Raw genomic sequence first — 20,961 nt, forward strand, 5'->3', positions numbered from 1 at the left:
GTTTTGCAGAATAAAAGACAATTAATCTGCTGAGGCTACCATAAAATAGCAGAACCCCTCCACCCTTCCTTCGGGTCATGGCTTTCCAACATTGGCTCCAGGCTGTGGCATAATCACACTTGCTCATCAGGATCCAACAAAGACCTGCAGCAGCCCCAGCTCCTGTCTATTTCAGCCGGGAAACACATCCCTGGTTGTCCCCTGGCAATGCAGGCAGAGGAGGAAGACAGCGCCAGCAGAGGAGTGCTCCTTTGGGAGGCTGGGGTCCATCCTGCTCTGAGGCCCTCATCTGGGGCTGCAACAATAGGAGCAGTATTTCCACTCCTGCTCCTCCAGGCCTGACACATTTGCACAACACCAGGCATGATGGGAAGAATGAGAAAAGAGTGCTGATGCATTGAGAAACACCTCCTAAGTCAACTGAGTTTGACAAGAAAAGCTTTGTTTGGTCCGTTTTGCAAACTCTTTTTGGGGAAAGTCGAAGAAGAATGATGCATTTTTTTTAACGCAAATAAGGCTTTCCAGTTACAGTTTATACATCCATAGGAATTTCACATTAAATGCCAGGAACACAACAGCAGGCAGTAACAGTGGAGACACATGACAAGAGGGAAATATACTAAACATAATGAATTGTCAACAAAAACCCAGGGGACACAATTGTGCACGAGTTATAGCTCCTCCCGATGCCAAGCTACTCCAGTGAGTGTCATTAGACACAAATAAAAACTGTCAAACTCTGCAAGAAGGCCATGAGGGCAGAAATCATTCCTGCATGATAAGAATGCAGCTCCTATGCTTTATTGTTTCCATTCACTGAGATAAGGAAGGGAAATCTGTGCTGGAAACGTCTGGAATGCTTGTTAGGAAGCTGCCTGTCAAACTGGCGCTGGAGACCAGGCAGGCAGATGGGCTGAACGGAGCAGCACGGACACAAGAAAAGAGTCGGTCTGTCTATATGTGTGCGAATCAGTCCGTCTAGTATCCATCTATCAAGCTCGTCACAATGCACATGTCTGTTTTTGGGTAGACTCGGAGGCTCCTCAGGTTGACCCTGAATATTCAGAGTGATGACCTTAGAAGAAAACCTATCACGAGCTCCTCAAGGGAGAGCTTGAACACATGTGTCAAGGATGTCATTCCATCTGCAGAGTGAAGACCACAGGAAAAAGTAATAATAAGAAAGAAGCTGTGAAGAAGAGGAAAGGTTTGGGGAGTGCAAGCGAGCAATTACGCTGTTTTTTGTTTTCCAGCATCGCCAGTTTTTAATGAGGTTTGACCAGTGCGGTCTCAGAGATGCATCAAAGCAGCGTTCAACAAACAGCATGGGAGAATTCAGGGTAATTGAATACGCAGCTACATTTATTTCCCAACAGGGGAGAGTGGGGGTCTCACTTCTACAAACATGAGCTGCTTGATGTGAAATCCTCAAGAGGTTAATTTTATATTTTAGTCAATTTGTTTTGCATTCTGAGAAACAAATGTATGGTACAAGAAAGGACTTTAAAGATGATTTAAGTAGTGTGGTGCAAACTTATTATGCAGTGATTGGAGGTTAATGCACACAAAATGCTGGTTAATTCAATCTGAAATCTGCTGTCTCTGCAGTTTTGTGTCCACAACAATATTGTGCGAAGCCTCCTCCCATCAAGGTGACTCTCTGGACTCGCTGCAGTGTTTCTGTTCCCGTAATCGGCCATGAGGGGACTGGGGTAAGCTGCAGGGGAGGGGCTGATGAGCAGGGAGGAGGAAGTAGGACCAGCACGCTCAGCTGGCACAGACCAGCCACAGGGAGTATGGCATTTAGGCTGGATGCCAAGAAAAAGAGCAGCTCTGTAGAGAAGCCAAAGTGAATCGAGACAGGCACGGCCAAAAAGCACCTAATGCTTTTTAAATGTTATTTAGCTGATGGCAGCGGCTGATACAGGCCTACTGCTGGATCAGTGTTAAATTACAGCCCCTGAGAGCGGAGCCGCTGACCTTATGTAGGCTATTCTAAATGTCCGGCCAAACACATTCTGAAGCAAATCTCAGACAGCTGGCTGTTGAAAGGGAACTTCAGTTACAGCATGCAGACCAGGGTACAGCTGGAACGCCATAAGTGCAGAAACTTGGCGCATTTCCCCTGTGGTACCCTTTAGGTTAAAAGGGTAAGCATGGAGCACATAGCATCGCACTGTAAATGTGTGAAAGCTTGTGCATGTGCATGTGCGTGCATACATGTGAGAGTGGTTCATGCAGTGTAGCTGGGGATATAAGGTATTATTAAAGTGAAACGTGGCTCCCAGAGGCACACTGTAGGTTAAGACTCAGTGGAGCCAGTTTTCTCATATGGCAGAGTCCCAGAGACAGCAGCACGGGCCTGCTGAGCGGGGCATGGCCCAAGTCCAGCCAAATGGAACACAAATCGCCCCAAACTGTTCAAACCTGGCCTGGAAAAATGAGAGTGGGATGTAAGGCATGCCATGTGATGCACAGTAAATATTTGGTCAAAATTAATGAAGGGGCCAAGTGTGCCAAGAAGCCTTTTTCTCGACGTCCACAGAGGGGAGACTGTGCCCAGTCTGGCATTAAAATTAAGTTTCCTTCTGCAGACAACTGCACGCTGGTCTGTCGACTTTCCAGCACCCACTTACCACGTCTCCTCAAAACACATACCAACTGTCCAGGTACACAGTGTATTCAACCATAGCCTGTTTGCTTTTCATGCTCTATCCCAGATCATAAATGTATCCCAGTAACTTAATTCCCATCTGTCAGTTTCCGACATTTGACAGTAAGACTTCTGTCATACTCCTGCATAAAAGAAACCTGTTTTCCTCCAGAGCTGGAGACGGCGGGGGGATGGGGGGAGATCACTGCAAGACAGCTGTGATGACACATGCAAGAAACTAAATATCCCTATCACCAACAGCCTTTTAAAATGTTTAGGAGGTGGAAAAAACCACACAGAGGATCTCTCTTCTCCACAGACACTATGCTATAATGATTTTCTGGATTTCTTCTTTGGAAATAAACTTTAAAATGGTTTGACTGCATTCAAAGATACCAAAGTTGAGTCATCCGCCAAAGTCTGTTGTGAAAACAAACTTTGACTTTTTAAGAAGCCTGTTTAAGAAGAATATTTTGCTAGTTTTATTGCTGAGGACCGTGTGGGTGTGGACAATCCAGTCATGACTGGCATTAGCCAGGCTGCATGTGACACTCTTTGATCTACAGCTGAGGATGACTGATCGGTCAGAGTCTGCATCAGAGGAGCGAGAAGAAGCTCTGCCAACAGAGAAATCTTCATTTTACATGGTTACAAAATGATGAGTCACGGCGGCTGCGCTATCATGGTTAGCGCTTTACACAAACATGCAACATTAGCTGAGATACTCCCATTTGAAGAGAAACAGGAGATGGGGAACTTCCTGCAAAGATTAGTCTTTATGCTTGATTAAAACTAGTTTTGCATACTTCTGGGAGCTAACTGCAATGAGCCTAAGTTTCATATTGAGAAAGTTCTTTGGAGTTTCCAGCGGCTGTAAAAACTGATCATCAGAGAAGCAGCTAATAAAGGTTCTTTCAACGATACTTTATGGGCCTTTAAATCCATCATTTAAGTTTTATTAGTATCTATCTAAATGGGTGTAGCCTGCCCCGTCATACAAAAACATTTTGAGAGATCACGAGTGCAAAACCGAAGCCAAAGTGTGCTGTAAATTTCTGGATGATGAGCACGTTGAAAAAACAGGAGGAACATTCTCCACTCAAAGTAAACATTCTGAATTATTCAAGCTCTCATTCCCAGAAAAAGAAGGCTAAATACTCTTCAATATGTCGAAAGCAGCCCCATCATAATCATTAGAGCATCCAGCAGAGGTGGGGATAGAATTGAATGTGTGCTCTGATTAGAGGACGTAATGAGACGGGATAAACACCGCCTGTCAGCGCTGAATGTTGGAAAGAATCACAACCGTCAAGCAGGCCGGTGTTTCTCAGAAAGCACCTTCACATCTTTTTTTCAGTGTCTCCTGAGCCATAAAAAACACACACTGCCGAGTGCATATAGGGAAACAGAGGTGAGGCTTGAAACCTAAAGCACACGTTTGATAGTTTGAACTACGAAGCTTCCGATTAAGACTCGGTGACAGACACACAGCCAAGGGCAAAAAATGCAATCCAGCGCTTAAAGCCTGAAGAACCTGTCTCTCAGCCGGTGACGGCGATTGTTATTCAATTAGAGCTTTCATTGTACAAGCACAGACGGGATGTGGGAGGTAGAGAGAGATTGTAAAGTGGAAGGCTGCTGGAATAGAGAAAGAGAGGGCTGATAAACAGCGCCTTCAGAATAGGAAAGTATACTCTAAAAGCTTTTTGAGAAGGTGAAAATACAGCGGCTTTGAGCAGAAGTCAAACACTCTTGTGTGGGTCTTGTTTAGGAGTTTGGAATATGTTGGGACTTCTTTTGACAACCCAAAGAAGCATAGCGCACTTTATCTACAGCGAAAAAAATAAGGGAGAAAGTGTTTGGGATTTTGTTCCTTTCAATAGTGACATAAGATTCAAGAAAAACATCACCAACTCTCAGAAAGTAGGAAGTCAGGATTAGACTTAATCCACAGACTTTGAGCGACAGTGTGTTTACATGTCGAAAAATTCACACATCTATTTGAGTCCTCTTCACCATGGTTACAGCCGAATGGTGAAAGCAGCTCTAAAAGCAGTCTTACTTGAGAATTTCAGGGTCACCTTCTCATTAATTATGTTTTCTGGCGCTCCCTTCGACTTTTATCACCGCCTTTGTGCGACAGAATTAGCCCTCGGGAACTGGTGCTGATACAGCTCGATTTAAGATTAGCTTCTGAACATGAATCTGTCTGAGCTTTAATTGTGCCGCCTTCATTAAAAAATATACGTCTCAGAGTTTAGAATAAACTGAATATTGTTGGATTTGTAGCGAGAAGCTTGTCAGCAGAGGGAATCTTAAAGCTAAGAGGGGGAGGAACCAAAGACATTAATCAACTAATTAGCAGTCTCTCTTTTAACTGCTAATTCAATCTCTTCCTCTCAGACTCCTTAATGGTATTTTCCCCTGTCAGTTATAACCAAAAGGGAGGTTTAGCATTTCAAAAGTGTATCCAGGCCTTGCAGAAAGGGGCTAATAGAATGGTCACAGAGGCCGGGAGGAGGCCTGAGCTCAGGGAGGAGGAAGAAAAGAAGGAGGCTAGGGGGAAAGGCTGTCCTCAATACCACCTCCTCAGTCTCCCCCAGTGGAGAAAATGAAAGGAAGGGAGGTCTCAGGCTTTTTTAAAATGTATAAGAGAAAGCTCCCCATGCTTCTCCACTGTGGCTAACTCCAGGCCCAGAGCAAAGCCTTCTGGGAGTTCCTGAGCACGCAGAATTAGATACATGAGGGATGTGGGTTATCCTTCACCAAACCAAGCGCTGGATGCCAGACTGGAGATCATTTATGCACTCAGCACTTTTAACAAGAAACCTCACCTCTCCTCTCCCCAGATGTCCACCTTTAAAAGAGAAGTGTCCTTGCCTCACAGTTTTTCCACCACCACTGCAACCCCAATCAGCACTTTCTGTGCCATGAGGGACCAGAGAGAATATGCAATGTGAGCACAGCCAGATCAAGGGTTCTCCCCGAGCTGGAGTATCATGGTATGTTTGACTGCTCCGTCCTCCCTCCTTCATCCACCCCCTTCCTTCCACACCCCGGGGTTGCCTTTGTGTAGCTGCTGCACTCCCCACCTCCTTCCCTACCACACTCCTCAGCCCCTCATGAAGCATTCCCTTCCCCTCCTCCACGCCTCACAATCGGCCAGTTAAGGCGACACAATGCGGCCTCCCCATCCCCATTTTTCCTGCTTTATTCAAGAGAGGTTCGCTGTGCTGACCAGCCACTAAAAAGGCAAGTCTTAAAAATTGGGCCAAAACAAAACAAAACAAAACACAGAAAGCGGGGGATGGGTAAGAGGATGAAGAGATTCCTTAAGCCCTCTTTTGCCACCCTGCACATACATACACAAACATACACATCCACCCCCACTCACTTGTCTTTCCGTCTTGCTCACATCTTTATCAGGGGTAATGGGAAAGCTAATTCATGCTGAAGTAGGGCGAAGTAAACATGCAAAGAAGCATTGCTTAAACTTGGTTGTTAGAGTGTACCATTGCTCCAGTCCTCAAAAACAACCCCTCGCATCATGTTATCCTCCCTGTGCTTCTCATCCCCAAACATCCTCTCTTTTCAGCTGTCCATAGCATTTTCATGAATGTTCATAAAAATATCAGGACAGTCTGCCCTGGAAATTTTACAAAGTTGCTTATTCACACATATCCCAGCGTGAAGATGAGGGTCTCAGAGGGCAGGATATGACATGACACAAAAATGATGATGTTGTATTGCTGTGAACAAAAAATCCAAGATAAAGATTGATATCAATGCTGAAAGTACTTGGAAGCTTTGTGTCATTTAATGAGAGGAACCACCGAATGATTCCACTTCAGTACGTACATAAAGATCTCACACCAGTCTCATGACATTAACGACAATGCCCCTTGAAATATCCAGACTTCTCCATGCTGCTTAAGAATGGGCCTAACTCGACTCCATGTGGGTGTTTAAAGAGGAGGTATTGTGCTTTTTTAGGCCTTAAAAATGTCCTTCTGGTTCCCCTCTAATAGTTTTACATGTTATACTGCCAAAAAAATCCCTGTTTTCCTCACATTAGTGTTTTAGAAAACCCTTATGCCAGCTTTCATTTTAGCTGCTTTCTCTTTAAGGCTCCCTGCTTCACAAACCCCCTTCCTTCTGATTGGTCAGCACTGTGGATGCCTGTAAGAGGTAGCTCTTGGTGTGTGAGCCCCATTACTCCAAAGTGTACTGAAACAGTTATGAGATGACCTCATTTCAGCAAGTTTTGTGCTATTTATAGAACGTAGGGTTTTGAAAAGTTTACAGACAGATTCAGGGATTTCTAAAACATATGAATATGTAGAAGTTTTAGAATCTTTGTATTTATAGTATGAAAAGTCAGCATTGTTATTGTATGTCCATGTTTTAAACATGGGAAAGCACATACCCCCTCTTTAACAGCAGAGTCGTCAGAAAAGTATCTGGGTAGGGTCAAGGTGAAATGTTTGGCCATTTGTGTTTCTGAAAATTTTCAGAAGCGTTTTATAAATAAAGTTAATAAATATGAAAATGGAAATCTTTCCCGAACACTCCATACCCAACTTCTGGAACAGAGTAGCGAAACATTCGTCCCTTACGTCAACTGTTGGAAAAAAGACACATTTATCACTCTCTGTCTGTCCCGTGATTGTCATATCCTGAACATGCCTGCTGCCTCCCAGTATCAGCCAGCTCCAGACTAAAAGCTCATATGAAGTTATGTCGTGGAGTATTCTTAGTGTGGACAGCTTAACTCTGTCTGGCTGTTGGTTTTTACAGCTTACACTGACGAAAAACGTGACAGACAAAGTGATACGTGCTAAATAAGTCATAACAACTTTATCAGAAAGCTGTGAGTCGAACTGCTCTCAGTTCTAGCTGTCTGGACTTAAGCTGGTGATACATTGTGCTTAATTCCTGAGGAATTTCCAGAGGTTGAAACAGAGGGCAATGGGATGTACTCCTGGTTTTACTAAATTATCTAAATCCTCTGATTCTAAGTGCAGACGGCGTATCAGTGGAGCCACAGCCATGGCAAATTACAAACTATTGACGTCAGATGGATTTGTTAATTAATCCAATTAAGCAGAGCTTTTGGGTCATTAAAAGAAGAGCAGTTGGGGGAAAGCAGATCATTAAGAGTCACCGCCTAATTATCAGCCCTCAAACAAACTGCTTTGAAATGTTTATATAGACACTCATTAATGACTTAGCGGCGAGTTCTCATGAGCAGGAAGAGGACACGGCCTGCCCTCCCGCATTCCTCCGTACGGCTCTGCTAAGCCAAAGTCAGCCTAATCCTGGATCTTAGGGTGTAAAATCCTGCTTGATTTGGATTAGGATCAGATTAATGTGCATTAGTGGAAGTTATAGAGATACAGCTTAGTGGACACTGTCACCTCGCACAGGTGTGAGATTTCTTTACTCAAGGGAAGACACTCACCCCTGCTGAGCTTCTCAAGATGCTGTCTGCCTCAGAGAGAAAACACTAACCGCTTCTTTTTCACAAAATTACAATGACTGGCTGATTTTGAAACACCAGAACACTATTGCGCAAATTGAAAAGTTGTAGGAGATGATAAAGAGGAGAGGCTGAGTGTAATAAGTGAGTTCTCCGGGCTTTGGAGGATAATCGAGAGCAGACAGTGAGACAGAGATGGGTCTCACCTGTGCTCTCTGGTCATTAATTGGCCCCGCAGCCCGCTGTGTGCTGTCATACCGCCATGATGTAGGAGGTGGAAGGGCTCTGCAATTTATCAGCACTTACGAGTCAATTTGTCAGGACCTTGAAGGCTGGGTGCTGCTGAAACCCGAAGCTGATTACAAGGGCACGGCACCCAGGGCCAGCATTAGTGTCAGACTTCTTTTCGGAGTCCTCAACACTAGGTTTCAGTCTTCAAAATTTGCCTCCAAACTGCCAATTAATTTCTAATGTTCTCATCTTCTCAACACAACTTAGTGTCTCGTTTTGAGCGTGCCACCTCTCGCCCCCATCTGAATGGTCCCTCTGAGGTGAGTAAAAGGTCTGACGAGCACTTGGAGCAGAGATAACAGCCATTTAGTGTATAGCAAGAGGACAGATCGTCTGATAACAGGGCCAGACTTGATAGATGGAGGTATCAATTTACAACCTTCAGACAGAGCAGGGCAGCAATAAGCAAGTCAGCACCAGCTCCACGAGGCCAAAGGTCATCTCATCTCTTCTTCAATTTCACACATATGGGTATACTTTCTTACAAGCAGCCCAGCAATGTGAAAGAGTTTTGATTTTATCCACCAAACAGCTTCAAGAGTTAACTAAAAGGATTGGATACCCTCACTACGTAGGAATGAAGCTGTTAACCCTCCAATTAGCTGCAAATATGAAATCTTCTCCTGGCAAAGTGGCGTGTAATCCAATTTTCCTGACACTAGCGTCTAATCCAAAAGCAATCCTTTGAGTATCTGCTGTCTGGTCATCTCTATTAGCAGGCCTGGTTTCTCACGCCTCTCCCCAGAAAACATCCCCACAGCGAGGTGTAATTGGAAACCAGGGTGTCTGAAGGTTTTTCTCACAGGACAGGACCATTAGAGGACTCAGTCCAGGCTCTGGATCCGGCTGAAGGTGGAGCACATGGAGCCACCACCTATAGCTCTGAACGCTGACCTCTGACCCTGCTTCCTGTTTAGGTGTTAGACGGTGTTTCCTGAAACGGCTGAGGTGTTCACGAGATTTCCTTAGAGTGCTAAATATGTGAAAACAAAGACCTGATTCGGGAAACCAAGCAGGAAGCAGGAACAATATTTGATACTCTATGAAAGAAGCTGACTCAAGCGAAGATTTTTCAGTGTGAGCGTCATTGGGTCCAAACATTTGTGTTTTCATTCACTTTTTGTGACATGTGGACGCAGACTAAAAGTCTGAACCAGTACGCCTAAATGGCTTTTCAGGTTTCAACTTGTAAACAGTTACACCATCACTTACAGATAATTGTAAAGGAGTGTTCAGGCTTTTAACAGAGAGGAAAATGACCCTCACATTTTACATGTTTTGTCCTTAACCCTACTTTTTGTACACGTTTCTCTTTGTGTAAAATGCCCCAGTAGCTCCCACTCATAATGCACGTTTCCTTAATGTCTGATAATAGGGAGAGGACATTTACTTCCTCATAACAGACACAAGTGACCTGGAAAACTCCAGCTATCATGGTCCAGAGGCTCTAAAAAGACTTCCATGTGACAGTGAGGAGGAAGAACCAAGAAGACAAAGAGTGAAGCTGCAGGAGCTCCACATAAAAATAATGAATCTGTGTTTACACACGACAAACAGAGAGACAGTAGAAAAAAACAACAACCCCTGTCCTCTACAATGCTGCAGATTTTCATAACAAAAGAAAACGTTGTACTCAGCAATAAGAGTCATGCATGGCCAGTATCACAGCATACATGGAAACATGCTCTCCACAGGGGTTTGTGCTGTCTGTATGAAGGATGATAACTGCTCTCTGCACACATCCCACATGGCTGCACCACTTTATATGTGACTTTATGTGTGCTCAGCTATTCAAAGTTAGACTCTACCCTCTTTACCCCGAGAGTCCTTGGTCAATGGAGAAAATGTTACTCCTGTGTAGCAGAGTGCTACCTTCTTTAATTCAATGCATGGAACTGGAAATACACCACAGATGAAACTGAGGCCTGAGAAACTCTCACAGTTTCACAAGAGTCCAATGTTCAAAACGTCTGTTCTCCAGGCTGGGAAAGTTTGAGTCAACATTTGCCCTGCAGCCACCATTTTTCACTTAGAGAGCATTCTGTTCCTTTTTCACACTGGAGCTATGTTAAAATAAGCTGTTTCAGTCTTACAGTTTGTTAAAATAAAGCTTCAGCTTCACATTAAACCAAAGAGACACATGTTTTTCCTTGTCCTCTATCATTTTCTTTTAAGAATTAACTTTTAAGCCTCCAGAGAGTATTAAAAAAATAAGCAAACAACTTTGGATTAATGTCACTAACTTACCTGAGCACACATGGAGTAATCCTAACAGAATTACAAATCCAATAGAAGTTGGAGACATCATTCAGCGTCTCTCTTATGAGAAATGTTAGAGTGTAATCCAAATTATTCACAAAGAAACTGAGGGATCCGCTCCTTCATGTCAAACTGTGGGAAAAAAAAAAAGCTCAGAATCCAGAGTTTGAACAATAAAAATCCAGATTTTAGTTTGTAAAAATTAAACACCAAAGCAGCCCAAGCGCGGTTATTCGAGAGCTTTTTTGGCGTCTTTGTGAAGAAAATGATCCGAGAAATTCTATAAATATTGAAGGAAATTTCAGCACATGCTCCGTTTCAGCGGAACTGAATGAAGAAATGTGTCAAAACTGTGAAAGACAAACGGAGCAGAGGAAAGGAGATCTATCCCTTCTTCAAATCATCCCGTCTCTGCCGTGCGCTCGGCCAGTCAAACGACCTCATTCAATTCATTTAGTTCCTTTGTGCGTCAAAAAGGACAAAATAATAAATCCACTGAAACCGAAAGTTGAGTTAAAGGTGTGTAAAATAACGCCAGCTGTCGCTGTAGTCCACGCGTAAAGGCTCTGTCCTTGCAGTCACATTATTTCAGTCCAGCTCTGAATCTGTCACTCGAGATCGGAAACTTTGCGAGTTAGTGCTGTCCTCCCTCATCCACCAGATCCACACGCGGGATCACAGCAACTTTTCCATCACTTTCCCCCCGAGTTTCTCCTCCGCTGCAAACTCCAACGGATCCTCGTGCGCAGCAGACCCCTGAGCTCAGGCGCGAGGGGGCAAACGCGGATTCATATTCACAGCATTTCATTCAAGGAAAAGCGGAATGGCTCGTCAATTGGTATGCGCCTTTCTACCCCCTCCATAGACCCGACAATGTTTCCCAGAGAAGAAATTTAACCTCTTCCCGCCTGGATCGCTGTTACGCAGCTTCACAGCGCACGGACTGGCAGGCTGCTGTTTTCTTTCACTTTGTCCAATAATAAGAGAAAGCTTGTAAAACTATCCGGACATGTTGTTTTTATTCTTTTTGCGGTTTATGACTGCTAACACATGTATAATCCTCTTCCACTAATATTCCTGAAGGGACTTAGCAGTGTGTTTTTGAATCTCAGTAGTTATTATATAATGGTTCCAACACAGCCGACTGTAAGCTTTTGTTTTGTCTCGTGTGGTTTTGTAGTCCATTAATTTTACAATATCACTGGCAGGATTAGTTCTAAAAGATATTTTTATCCTTCTTAGATGATATACAGTATAAAAATGTTTGACATCAAACTGACAAAAAAGCTTGGGCTGCTTTTCTATTTTTGTTGAAAACTTTTTTCTCTCAAAGAAAACTCACACCAACAGCTTTCATTCAGACCTTTGTTTGGACGAAAACTCCATTCATGAAGTTTCTACAGAGATAAGCCCAGAGAGCAGAGTTTATGTACATCACTTCTCTCTGAGTACAGATAATTAAAAACTGCTTCAGTTATTTATCTCGTGATCCTTTGCCCTAATGTCAAATTTTCCACCAGTGTGATATAAACTAAGGACTCTCCCAGAAAAATGTGTTTCTCATCTTATTTTCAGCTCAGTGAACTCAGTTTTTCTCCACTCTGGTGTGATCTCTGTATCCTCCTTTGAACCTCTGAGTCATCCAGACTTCAGCCTCAGAGAACTTCAATAATATCTAGAACATGTATCTCCTAACTGTGCAGAGTTACCTTGCTTTGCATACCCACACTGTGGTGGGGGAGGCATGAATGACCAAAAAAGAAGGAATCAAAGATTTACATTTCCACAGCTCAGCTCAAAGCCTCCATGTTAGGTACATTTTTTACCCAACAGCGCCCTCCAGTGGAGCCTGCCAGCACTGAGACCTGTTTTCCCCATGTGATATGCCAGCCTTACAGAGTCTGGTGACACATTAGTCATAAAGCCCTGTGGTTCTGAAAGTGTGTCATGTTTCAGATACTTCTCGGAACATAGACTCCCACGTTAACATCATCCGCATACTTTATCAACCCAGTGAAGGAACAATAAAAGCACTTGTGGAGAAAAAGACAGAGTGAAGACAGACTCTTGAAAAATTGAGCTCTCTATGAATTGCCTTATTTATAATTCCACGACAGCTGCTCAATTTAGCACAATGCACATCAAAAATGCACATTAATTCCAACAGGGTCATTAAAAAGTTAGTCATCAAAATCCTGAACAATCTCCCACACACACACACACAAAGAACATTACCAATCTTATTAAAAGTTACAGTCTGTTCCTTTAAAAATGACCTCACACTAAAGCAAAACAGACAACAAACTCATTCAGCATGAATGAGACCCATTCATTCAACTTTAAACCATGTTTCTTTAAGACATGGAGCACGATCCTGTGCGCTACATGACAGACACGCTCACGTCTCTCACCTCCAACATGTTATTGTTTCTCATTCATGCATGTGTGTATTATACTACAGCCTTGCACACTCCATTCCCTCTCTGCTCTCATGTGTCCTGTTTCTCTAACAGCTTTTACAGCTCTGGATCTGCAAAGAGACCATTCGGCTTAACATCACCTATCCAACACTAAAGCCTCCTCCGGCCAGCAGCCAGCAAAGGCGTGTGACACAGGAACCATTATCGGCTAAGGCTGTTCTCAGACCCAACAGGAAGCGGGGAGGAGAGCTAAAAAAGAAGTGTACAAAACAGACATGATGATGTCATTTGGGAAAGAAAAAAAGAATAAAAGAAAAAATGTGATCTTGAAAATGCTATAAGGAGGATCTGTTTGGGTTGCTAACCCTCACCACCTTGTGGCCCAGAGTCTTTGCACACTGTCGTAAATTACTTTTAGTGAGGTGTGTGTTTGTTTTTGAATTAAATGGAGATTGGATCGAAACAAAATTTCTTTGTTCAAGACAACTTTTTACTGGATACCACGCACCGAGGTAAGGTATTTATCCATACAGTTACGTCGCAATACTGTTTGAAACGTGACTATAAGCAAATGTTGTAGCAGCCAGCTATTTGTAGCGACATTGACAGCCCGGCTCTGACATATCTGTATCTGTAGTCTAACATGACAACAAGTAAACACTGTCAGTTTGTTAGTGGTTTAGTAGCCATTTATATTTAGCGCAGATGGCAGTGTGGTGCTCTAAGACATGTCTGTAATGAGTAACGTTAGTTAATCCTGGTTAGCTATGTCCTGCCAGTCATCTACCAAGCAGAACTAACATAACCTCACTCTTCATTTTATTGATAGACTCTCAAGTTTGAACAGACCACTGCAGAATAACTGCTGCATGTGGGTTGGAATGGACATTATCAAACAGCTTAGCCCCTATGTTATTGAGTGGTAAAGCCCAAGCTAAAAGCTAATTAGCCTTTAGCTCGGGCTGTATCACTCTCCTGTTTAGCTTTTTTCTGCTCCTCTGTCCTTTTTCTGTCTGACAGTTAGGCTCCTGTCTCCACCACCAAATCATAATCAGCAGAGAAAAACACGAATCTCTGTACTTTATCTCTTCTCTTAACTAAACTTCATCAGCCGGCGTGTTGTCATGGAGACCAAGACGCGCTGTAAATCAATCCAATCCTGGTCAACCCGAACTGGGAGCTAAGTGGTAAGAATTTAAAATAACCTGTGACCAGCACTATTGGCGCTGATAATCTCATTTTAAAGTGTGGATTACAATCAGGTATATATCTAGAAGGGACTTTTTCAAGATCATTTTCAAACTCCTCTCAGCCCCTTTAAGTAGGGAAAACAAACTTCCATCAGCATTTTCTATTATTAAATTTAACAGATACAGACTCACTCAAACTTCATTTTCATGGTTCAATGTTGTTTTGAAGTGTTCCATTCTCAGGTTTGGTTTCAACCTTTTTCCACTTCTGCCAAAAAAAAAAGAAAATAGTGAAGCCGGGAAGCACTCAGTCCTCTCCCTCTCCTGTCCCTCGTAACCTCGATCAGACCAGCTGAGGCAAGAAAACTGACACAATGTCAAAGCTTGTGATGGCAGCAGATACAGAAAAGAGCTTTTGACACCATGGCCAAATCGCTTCACATGAAACAACTTTGAAAAAAAAAAAAGGTACAGAAGGATTAAAACTTTCCCATCCCAGATTTTAGAGAGCCCTGAGGCTTTTAGCAACTGCTGAGAAGAACCAAAACAGCTCGAATGTTGTCAAAGATTTGATGAGCCATCATATTGTGGACGTCAGCGGTGTAATACAACACTTTTTGTACTCACTGTGAGAACCAGGGCTGCATTTATGTGGTTTGTTGTGGGAGTGCCTCAAAGTCTGGAGGCTTTGGTGAAAATTATTTGCCATCCGTTTGCACCAGAGAGATTTCTGTGGCCCAGTGACACGATGGGAACCGTGTGGAGCCTTATGGTGGTTTTTCGGTACTCCCAGCATGACCAGCATTGCAAACAGCACCACCAGCAAACACAGCGTCTGCATGGTGATGTTTGTGGATAGACAGGCTGCAGGATGGGCCTTCAGCTTTCATAAAAAGCAGCTAGTTCAGCTGCTGCAGGTTGGTGCCCCCTTCAAAATAGGAAAATAATTAAAATCCGACCAAAAGCTCCTCTTGAGAAACAGCAACAAACCGCAAACATAGCCGCACTTCCCACCAAGTATCCTTCATGTTGCTTCCCTTGAGATCTGCCAAATACATAAACCCCTGCAGGCTTGGCTGCTCTCCTAAATCCAGTGACAATGTTTCCCCCCAGAGTACGATGGGATCTTAATGAGGGCAACTCTGTAAACAATATGCATGCTGAAGTTCACTCCCCTCTCCATCTCACCATCTAACCACTCAATGGAGAGACTGTCTCTCATCTTCCCGGCCTTTCTTAGACTCTGATAATTCTCTTTTTAACATTCAAAAGGAGTTTGTGGACCATCTAGCCTTTCTTATGATGTTTCTGTGTATGCAGCAGGACGGGGGATCCTGTAGATGTCATGCTGAGTCCCCCTTTTCAAGCGCGTTGGACTCCTCACAAAACTCAGGCCCCCTCGGCATAGAGGTGACGGGGTGACACGCAGGCGAGGGAAAGCAAAGGAGGCCACATTCCCTTTTTTTCCCCCGACTAAGACTATTTAATGGCTTTCATTCCCATCTCACCAGTGCACCAAACAAGATGGCATAAAACAAAACCTTTCCCCTACAAGAAAAGACACTCCCTGTGGAGAAGCAACAAAAACTTGCTCCCCAATGGACCGAAAAAGAGCACTTTTCCATCCTTAGAAGACTGCATTTCATTTCTGGATTCCACACTCCACAGGCTGAAGTTTTCCCTCCTGAATATGTCTGCAAGTAAACAGAAACTTTTCAAAGTTGCAGCTTGGAGTCACCTTGGACAGAATGTGGCAGGTTCAGGTACACCATGTTTGAGTTCCTTTCACAGGCGCTCAAGCTGGATGGTTAGCGTAGCTCACTCGCCTCACATTCACTCCAGCTTTTATCATCCATGTCCTGTCCTTGAGGAGCCATCCGTTTATTTATTCATTGTGCTGCTTTTCTTTTTATAAGACAGCATTTCGAATTTGTAGTCCTCCTGAGCTGGCATTGGGCACCAGGTCTCCAAGCTGTTTTGAAGAGATAAACATGAAAACATGAGGCAGAATGAGCTTGTTTGGTCAAGCTCATAAAGCACACTCCACAACTTTCAGTAAAGAGCTGCAGGGTAACTTTGGTCTGCTTCTGTTTCAGTGCTTTGGTACGTCTTCAAGTAACATAAGCAGCTAATCTTTAAAATAAGAGATGATCTAGGATGAGTGAGTGAACCTGCAGGATTGCAATGTCATATGACAAGAAAGGGCAGGACTCTCAGGGATGTTTTATGCTTACACACAGGCTTAAAGTTGTGTGGGAAAGATACAGAAAACACTGGCGTTAAATCCCATCATTTCACCCCCAAAGGAGGACAAGAAAACAACGATGACTAAAAATGGATGACTTTCACCATATGGGATTGCATTTATTCACCTGAGCCAGCATATTTCCAGTCTCTTGCAACACATGGAAATCTCTTGTTCTCTAAAACTTCCTGTAGGAAGTAACTGTTGCATGATGGAGCTGTGTGGTCGCTGGATTCTGCAGGATATATATCATATGAAATGGAACACTGCCTTGTCATGCAGTGGGCGTACAAACAGGGAGACCTCTCCCTGCTCGGTCACGGCCCTCCTGAGACTGAGAGGATTTTCAGGTGGACGCTTGACGGATTGTTAACGTGGGACTGACAAAGACAGAGAGGATGGGATGAAAGATGAGACGGGATGCGAGGGTGGAGAGGAGAGACGACCCGAAGTGCTGAGGAAGTGGGATCATATCAGTGTTAGCGTGTCTGCAAAAAGAGGCTACAAATCATTTCTGATTGGTTGCTTAGGGAGCGGTGGAGCCTCATGCAACAACAAACTGTATCTTCTGTCCTAAATGACTTTCTGTAGTGCCTTAAACTTCAGATCTGACAAACATGTTATTGCACGTTCACTTTAATAAAAACAAGCTGTGGTTAAAGCTACTGTGAGCAGGTTTTGATGGCTGATGAAACAATGGCTGAAGTTGACACTAAGGCATTTTGACAGGACCATTAGAGACAAAATTCTATCTTATTGCATGATCTTTTTTATTTCTGTAACTTCTGCCAGGGGGTAGGTTACAGATGAAGTGACAAAGAGCAACCTTGGATAATATTCTAGTATTCAAGCTGAATAGAGGAGATATATTTATGTGGAAACACTGCTTTAATAATGTTGATTCCAAGTCTCAAAAGGAGAGAACACAGGAGCCAAATTTGCTTCAAACACATCCTGGTGGGAGCTTTAAAGCTCCTGTGAGGAATTTTTCAGGCACTTAGGAAACAGACTGAAAGAAATACTGGTGTCTCTTAATGACCAATTATACCACACAACAGCATCAACATGATGATCGACTTTTCTTAAAGGTTATTCATAATGTCTAAAGTCAGGTAGATTAACTACTCATGACCCAAACAGCCTTGTTTTACAATTTCCTGTACAAAGATTATTGTTGAGTGATATCTCTGAGTGCTGACATGAAGCTGGATGAGTTTTTTTTGTTACCTTCACATATATAGGACAAAATCAACAAAGAGATAAGAGGTACCAAAGGGTCCACAGGGGGCGCCATTATCTACACATATTGAAGGTTCCTTACAGGAGCTTAAGGCCAATAATGTGCAACTGTGGATTTAAAGGTGTGCTCATGTGAAAAATTTGCCAAACAACTCATGCAATGAAATAAAAAAAGAGGTCTGAATTGCGTGTAACAAGTTTAAAAAAATCTGCAAATGGAAAAAGAGAAAAGTTACTTGTATTAAGACATTATTCTAGTTTCAAGCAAATTTTGGAGCAATTTTTTGGTTCCAATGGCAGATTTTCAAGCAACTCAAGCAACCTCATTCTTTAAATAACTTGAAACAAGATATTTTTCTGGACTGATCAGTGAAATGTGGCTCAAATCAGGTATAACAAGACAACTTTAATCAAAATAAGACAAAAACACTTGATGAGACTTCAGGTTTTTGCAATGCAATGACAAGAAAATCTGTTTCTTCAAAAGGTTGATCAATCAATCAATCAATCAATATTTATTTATAGAGCCCTTTACAGAACCCGAGAGGCTCCCAAAGTGCTTTACAGTAGTAGTTCAGGATGATTGTGCTGTAGCTTGAGTATAGCCTCTGTGTGACTTAATGATTGGAGTGAAACTAAGACCTACCAAAAACCAATGACTGGGGGCTCTTTGCAAAGCAGCAGTACTTGGTTTTCATCAATGATATCTTCCCTGTTTAATGTACCAACACTAATGCAATTGCCAACATATTGGTATGTATACACTTTGTCATTGGTGTGAACACACTGTAATAATCCTGGAATCAAATTCACACAAGAAAATACAAATAATAGCTTAGCTTTTGCTCTGAATGCACCTCATCAGTTTTTAGAAACGTTTCCTCACAGAGTCAAAAGACCGATTTGAAATTCAAATCACAGCTGGTTCATTTTACAAAAAACATCCTTATTTAGGCCTTGACACATGTCAGCACAGACTGAAAGTGAAGCACTAAGTGCAGTCCTGTCATATTTCTGGAACATCTACAACAGTAACCTTAGTGATTGTCAGGACGTTTCCCCCAGGCCTGTCCACTCTGGACAATACTCTGGCCCTTCAGTTCTGCATAAGAGCCCAGGAATGCCAAAATCTGGGCTCCATCCCAGAATAAATACAGTTAACCCACAGAGATGAGCCTCAGGAACAAGCCAAAACCTCCTTTAAAAAGCAGACAAGGCTAAAAATGTCTCCTGTCACTGTTCATTGAGGGTTTGCCAGAGAGTAGAGAAAAGGACCAAGCAAGGAAAATGCAAAAGAGTGCTTTAAACTTAAAGATAGGAATGAATCATTTCTTTTCTCGCTACAGCCTCTCTGTTCAGCTTTCAGACATAAAAAGAGAGGACAGGGGTCCAGTGAAAAGAAGATGACAGAGAACTCAACAAATCTGTTTCTGTTCAGGGAATGCCCCCATGCATGACGTTGCTGCGAGAAATGTGAGGCAGAAGGAGCGAGGGGGAGCTTCACAGGATGCCGCGGCAAGGTTCGGAGCACAAAGCAGGATGAGGCGATAAACAGGCTGTTGCTTTTCCGCTTGCCTGCACTCACTGAATCCCCTCCTTTTTTCCCCGTGTCTTTTAATGGGCCTCACATTAGCATCTGTTTAGCGTCAGCCGCGACATGGTCTGTGGAGGCTGATTAAAATAACCCGGCTATCACATAACGTCCTGGCAGCGACTTCAAATACAGTCACATGTTGGAATATTTGCCGCCGCAAACGTTCAGGAAGTGAGCGTAATGTTTGCCACTTCTGCTGTTGAAGAAATGTTTATTGGTTTTTATGTTCATACAGACAGACGTGGAGTTTATTATGATAAACTCACATCAACACTGCAGTTTTCAGTTCTCTGTGATGAAAAGAGAAAATCAGAACACCATTAAGCAGTATAAAAGTTTCTCTGGCTGTCCTTGGACTGCCCTTTTTCCTCCTGTGCAGCCTGTTTGGTGACCTCTGCCTCACTCTTTCCCTCATATAAAATGCATAATGGCTGATACAAGCAGCATTGTATTTCATGCTTAATTGGCTTAATTGGTTTAGAAGCAGGAGAGCTTTAATGAGTGACAGTAGGGCCCTGAGTAACTGAGCCAAGAGATTCCTTTGTTCTTATCACTGCTGGACCGCAGCCAATCGCATGCAGGCGAGACACAAGACGAGATCCTGACCGAGAGCGGAGCGCAATCACTGCAACAATCTGGGCATTGTTTAAGTAGAAACATAAACGGCAATTTCCTGATTCAATCTCTTCATTACATTGTAACTGCATTACAAATGTGAGCGTCGGCTGCAGAGGATTTTGAAAAGGCTCTTTTATTTCTGTTCAATTATCTCCTCAGGATAAAGATGTGACGGCACTGACAGTGACAGATTAAACAACTCAATTAGTTTTTGGTAAAAGAGGAGCTGTTTTACATCCAGAACAAAAGGATGGAGTCAGGCAAAGTGAAACAGCACGACAAAACTAGTGAAAGTATTCAGTTCATAGTAGATGATCCTGTTTTCACTGACTGCTGCAGTGTTTGTGTACAGTTTGGATCAGTAGCTTAGATGATCACACGGAGTTAATTCTCTTGTCCTTAAAGTAAAACAGAATTTGCATGACAAGGACAGTGTTCAGCATGGACACCATCAAAGGCAGGTTAGCATGCTATCATGTGCTATTTAGCTTGTGTTACCATGCTAGCTGACACATTCTACATAACACAAAGTGATCAGATCTTTTGGGAAAACTGGTTTTGTTTTTAATCAAAGAAATTCTAAAGGCATTTTTTTCTTCATTTTTATATTGTACAGCTAAAGACAGACGGGAAACATGGTCTGTAGAGACTAGCTGGAGGGACATGCAGGAAAGGGCTGTGGCTGCAATTTGGTAAGCCACCATGGCCACATAGTTTAAACTGTGAGCATGATTTCGATCAATTTCTACCGTGAATTTTTTTCCTTCAGTACTGGTTAATTTTAAAGTGTATCCTGTAAACACCTTAAGAGGAGTCCAAATGGCAAAAAATAAACCTTTCATTTCCCTGATGACTTTGAGATATGAGTCCAACAGGCATTTTTGCGGGGTCTAGGCAGGGTAAACAAGCCTACAAATTTTATCAACCAATTTGGACTTTGAGGGCTGAATTTTGAAAATTTATGGGGTCACCA

General features: G+C 42.9%; 1 protein-coding gene across 4 annotated transcripts in view; it reads right to left on the bottom strand.

Annotated features, from left to right (window-relative positions):
- robo1 (roundabout, axon guidance receptor, homolog 1 (Drosophila)) overlaps positions 1–20,961 on the bottom strand; it is a 265,137-nt gene that overhangs the window by 129,561 nt on the left and 114,615 nt on the right. Inside the window, exon 1 of one of the 4 annotated variants that reach the window (XM_074678932.1) lies at positions 10,671–11,549. The exons of the other annotated variants lie outside the window; for them this stretch is intronic. Coding sequence (XP_074535033.1) covers positions 10,671–10,731 — 61 coding nt within the window. The 5' untranslated portion in view covers positions 10,732–11,549. Of the gene's footprint in view, positions 1–10,670; positions 11,550–20,961 lie in introns of those variants that run through there. 4 annotated transcript variants of the gene reach the window in all.

Source organism: Halichoeres trimaculatus, unplaced genomic scaffold (assembly GCF_033239565.1).
Source record: "Halichoeres trimaculatus isolate MK-OKI-2021-1 unplaced genomic scaffold, fHalTri1.1 fHalTri1_scaffold_9, whole genome shotgun sequence".
Taxonomy (NCBI): Eukaryota; Metazoa; Chordata; class Actinopteri; order Labriformes; family Labridae; genus Halichoeres; species Halichoeres trimaculatus.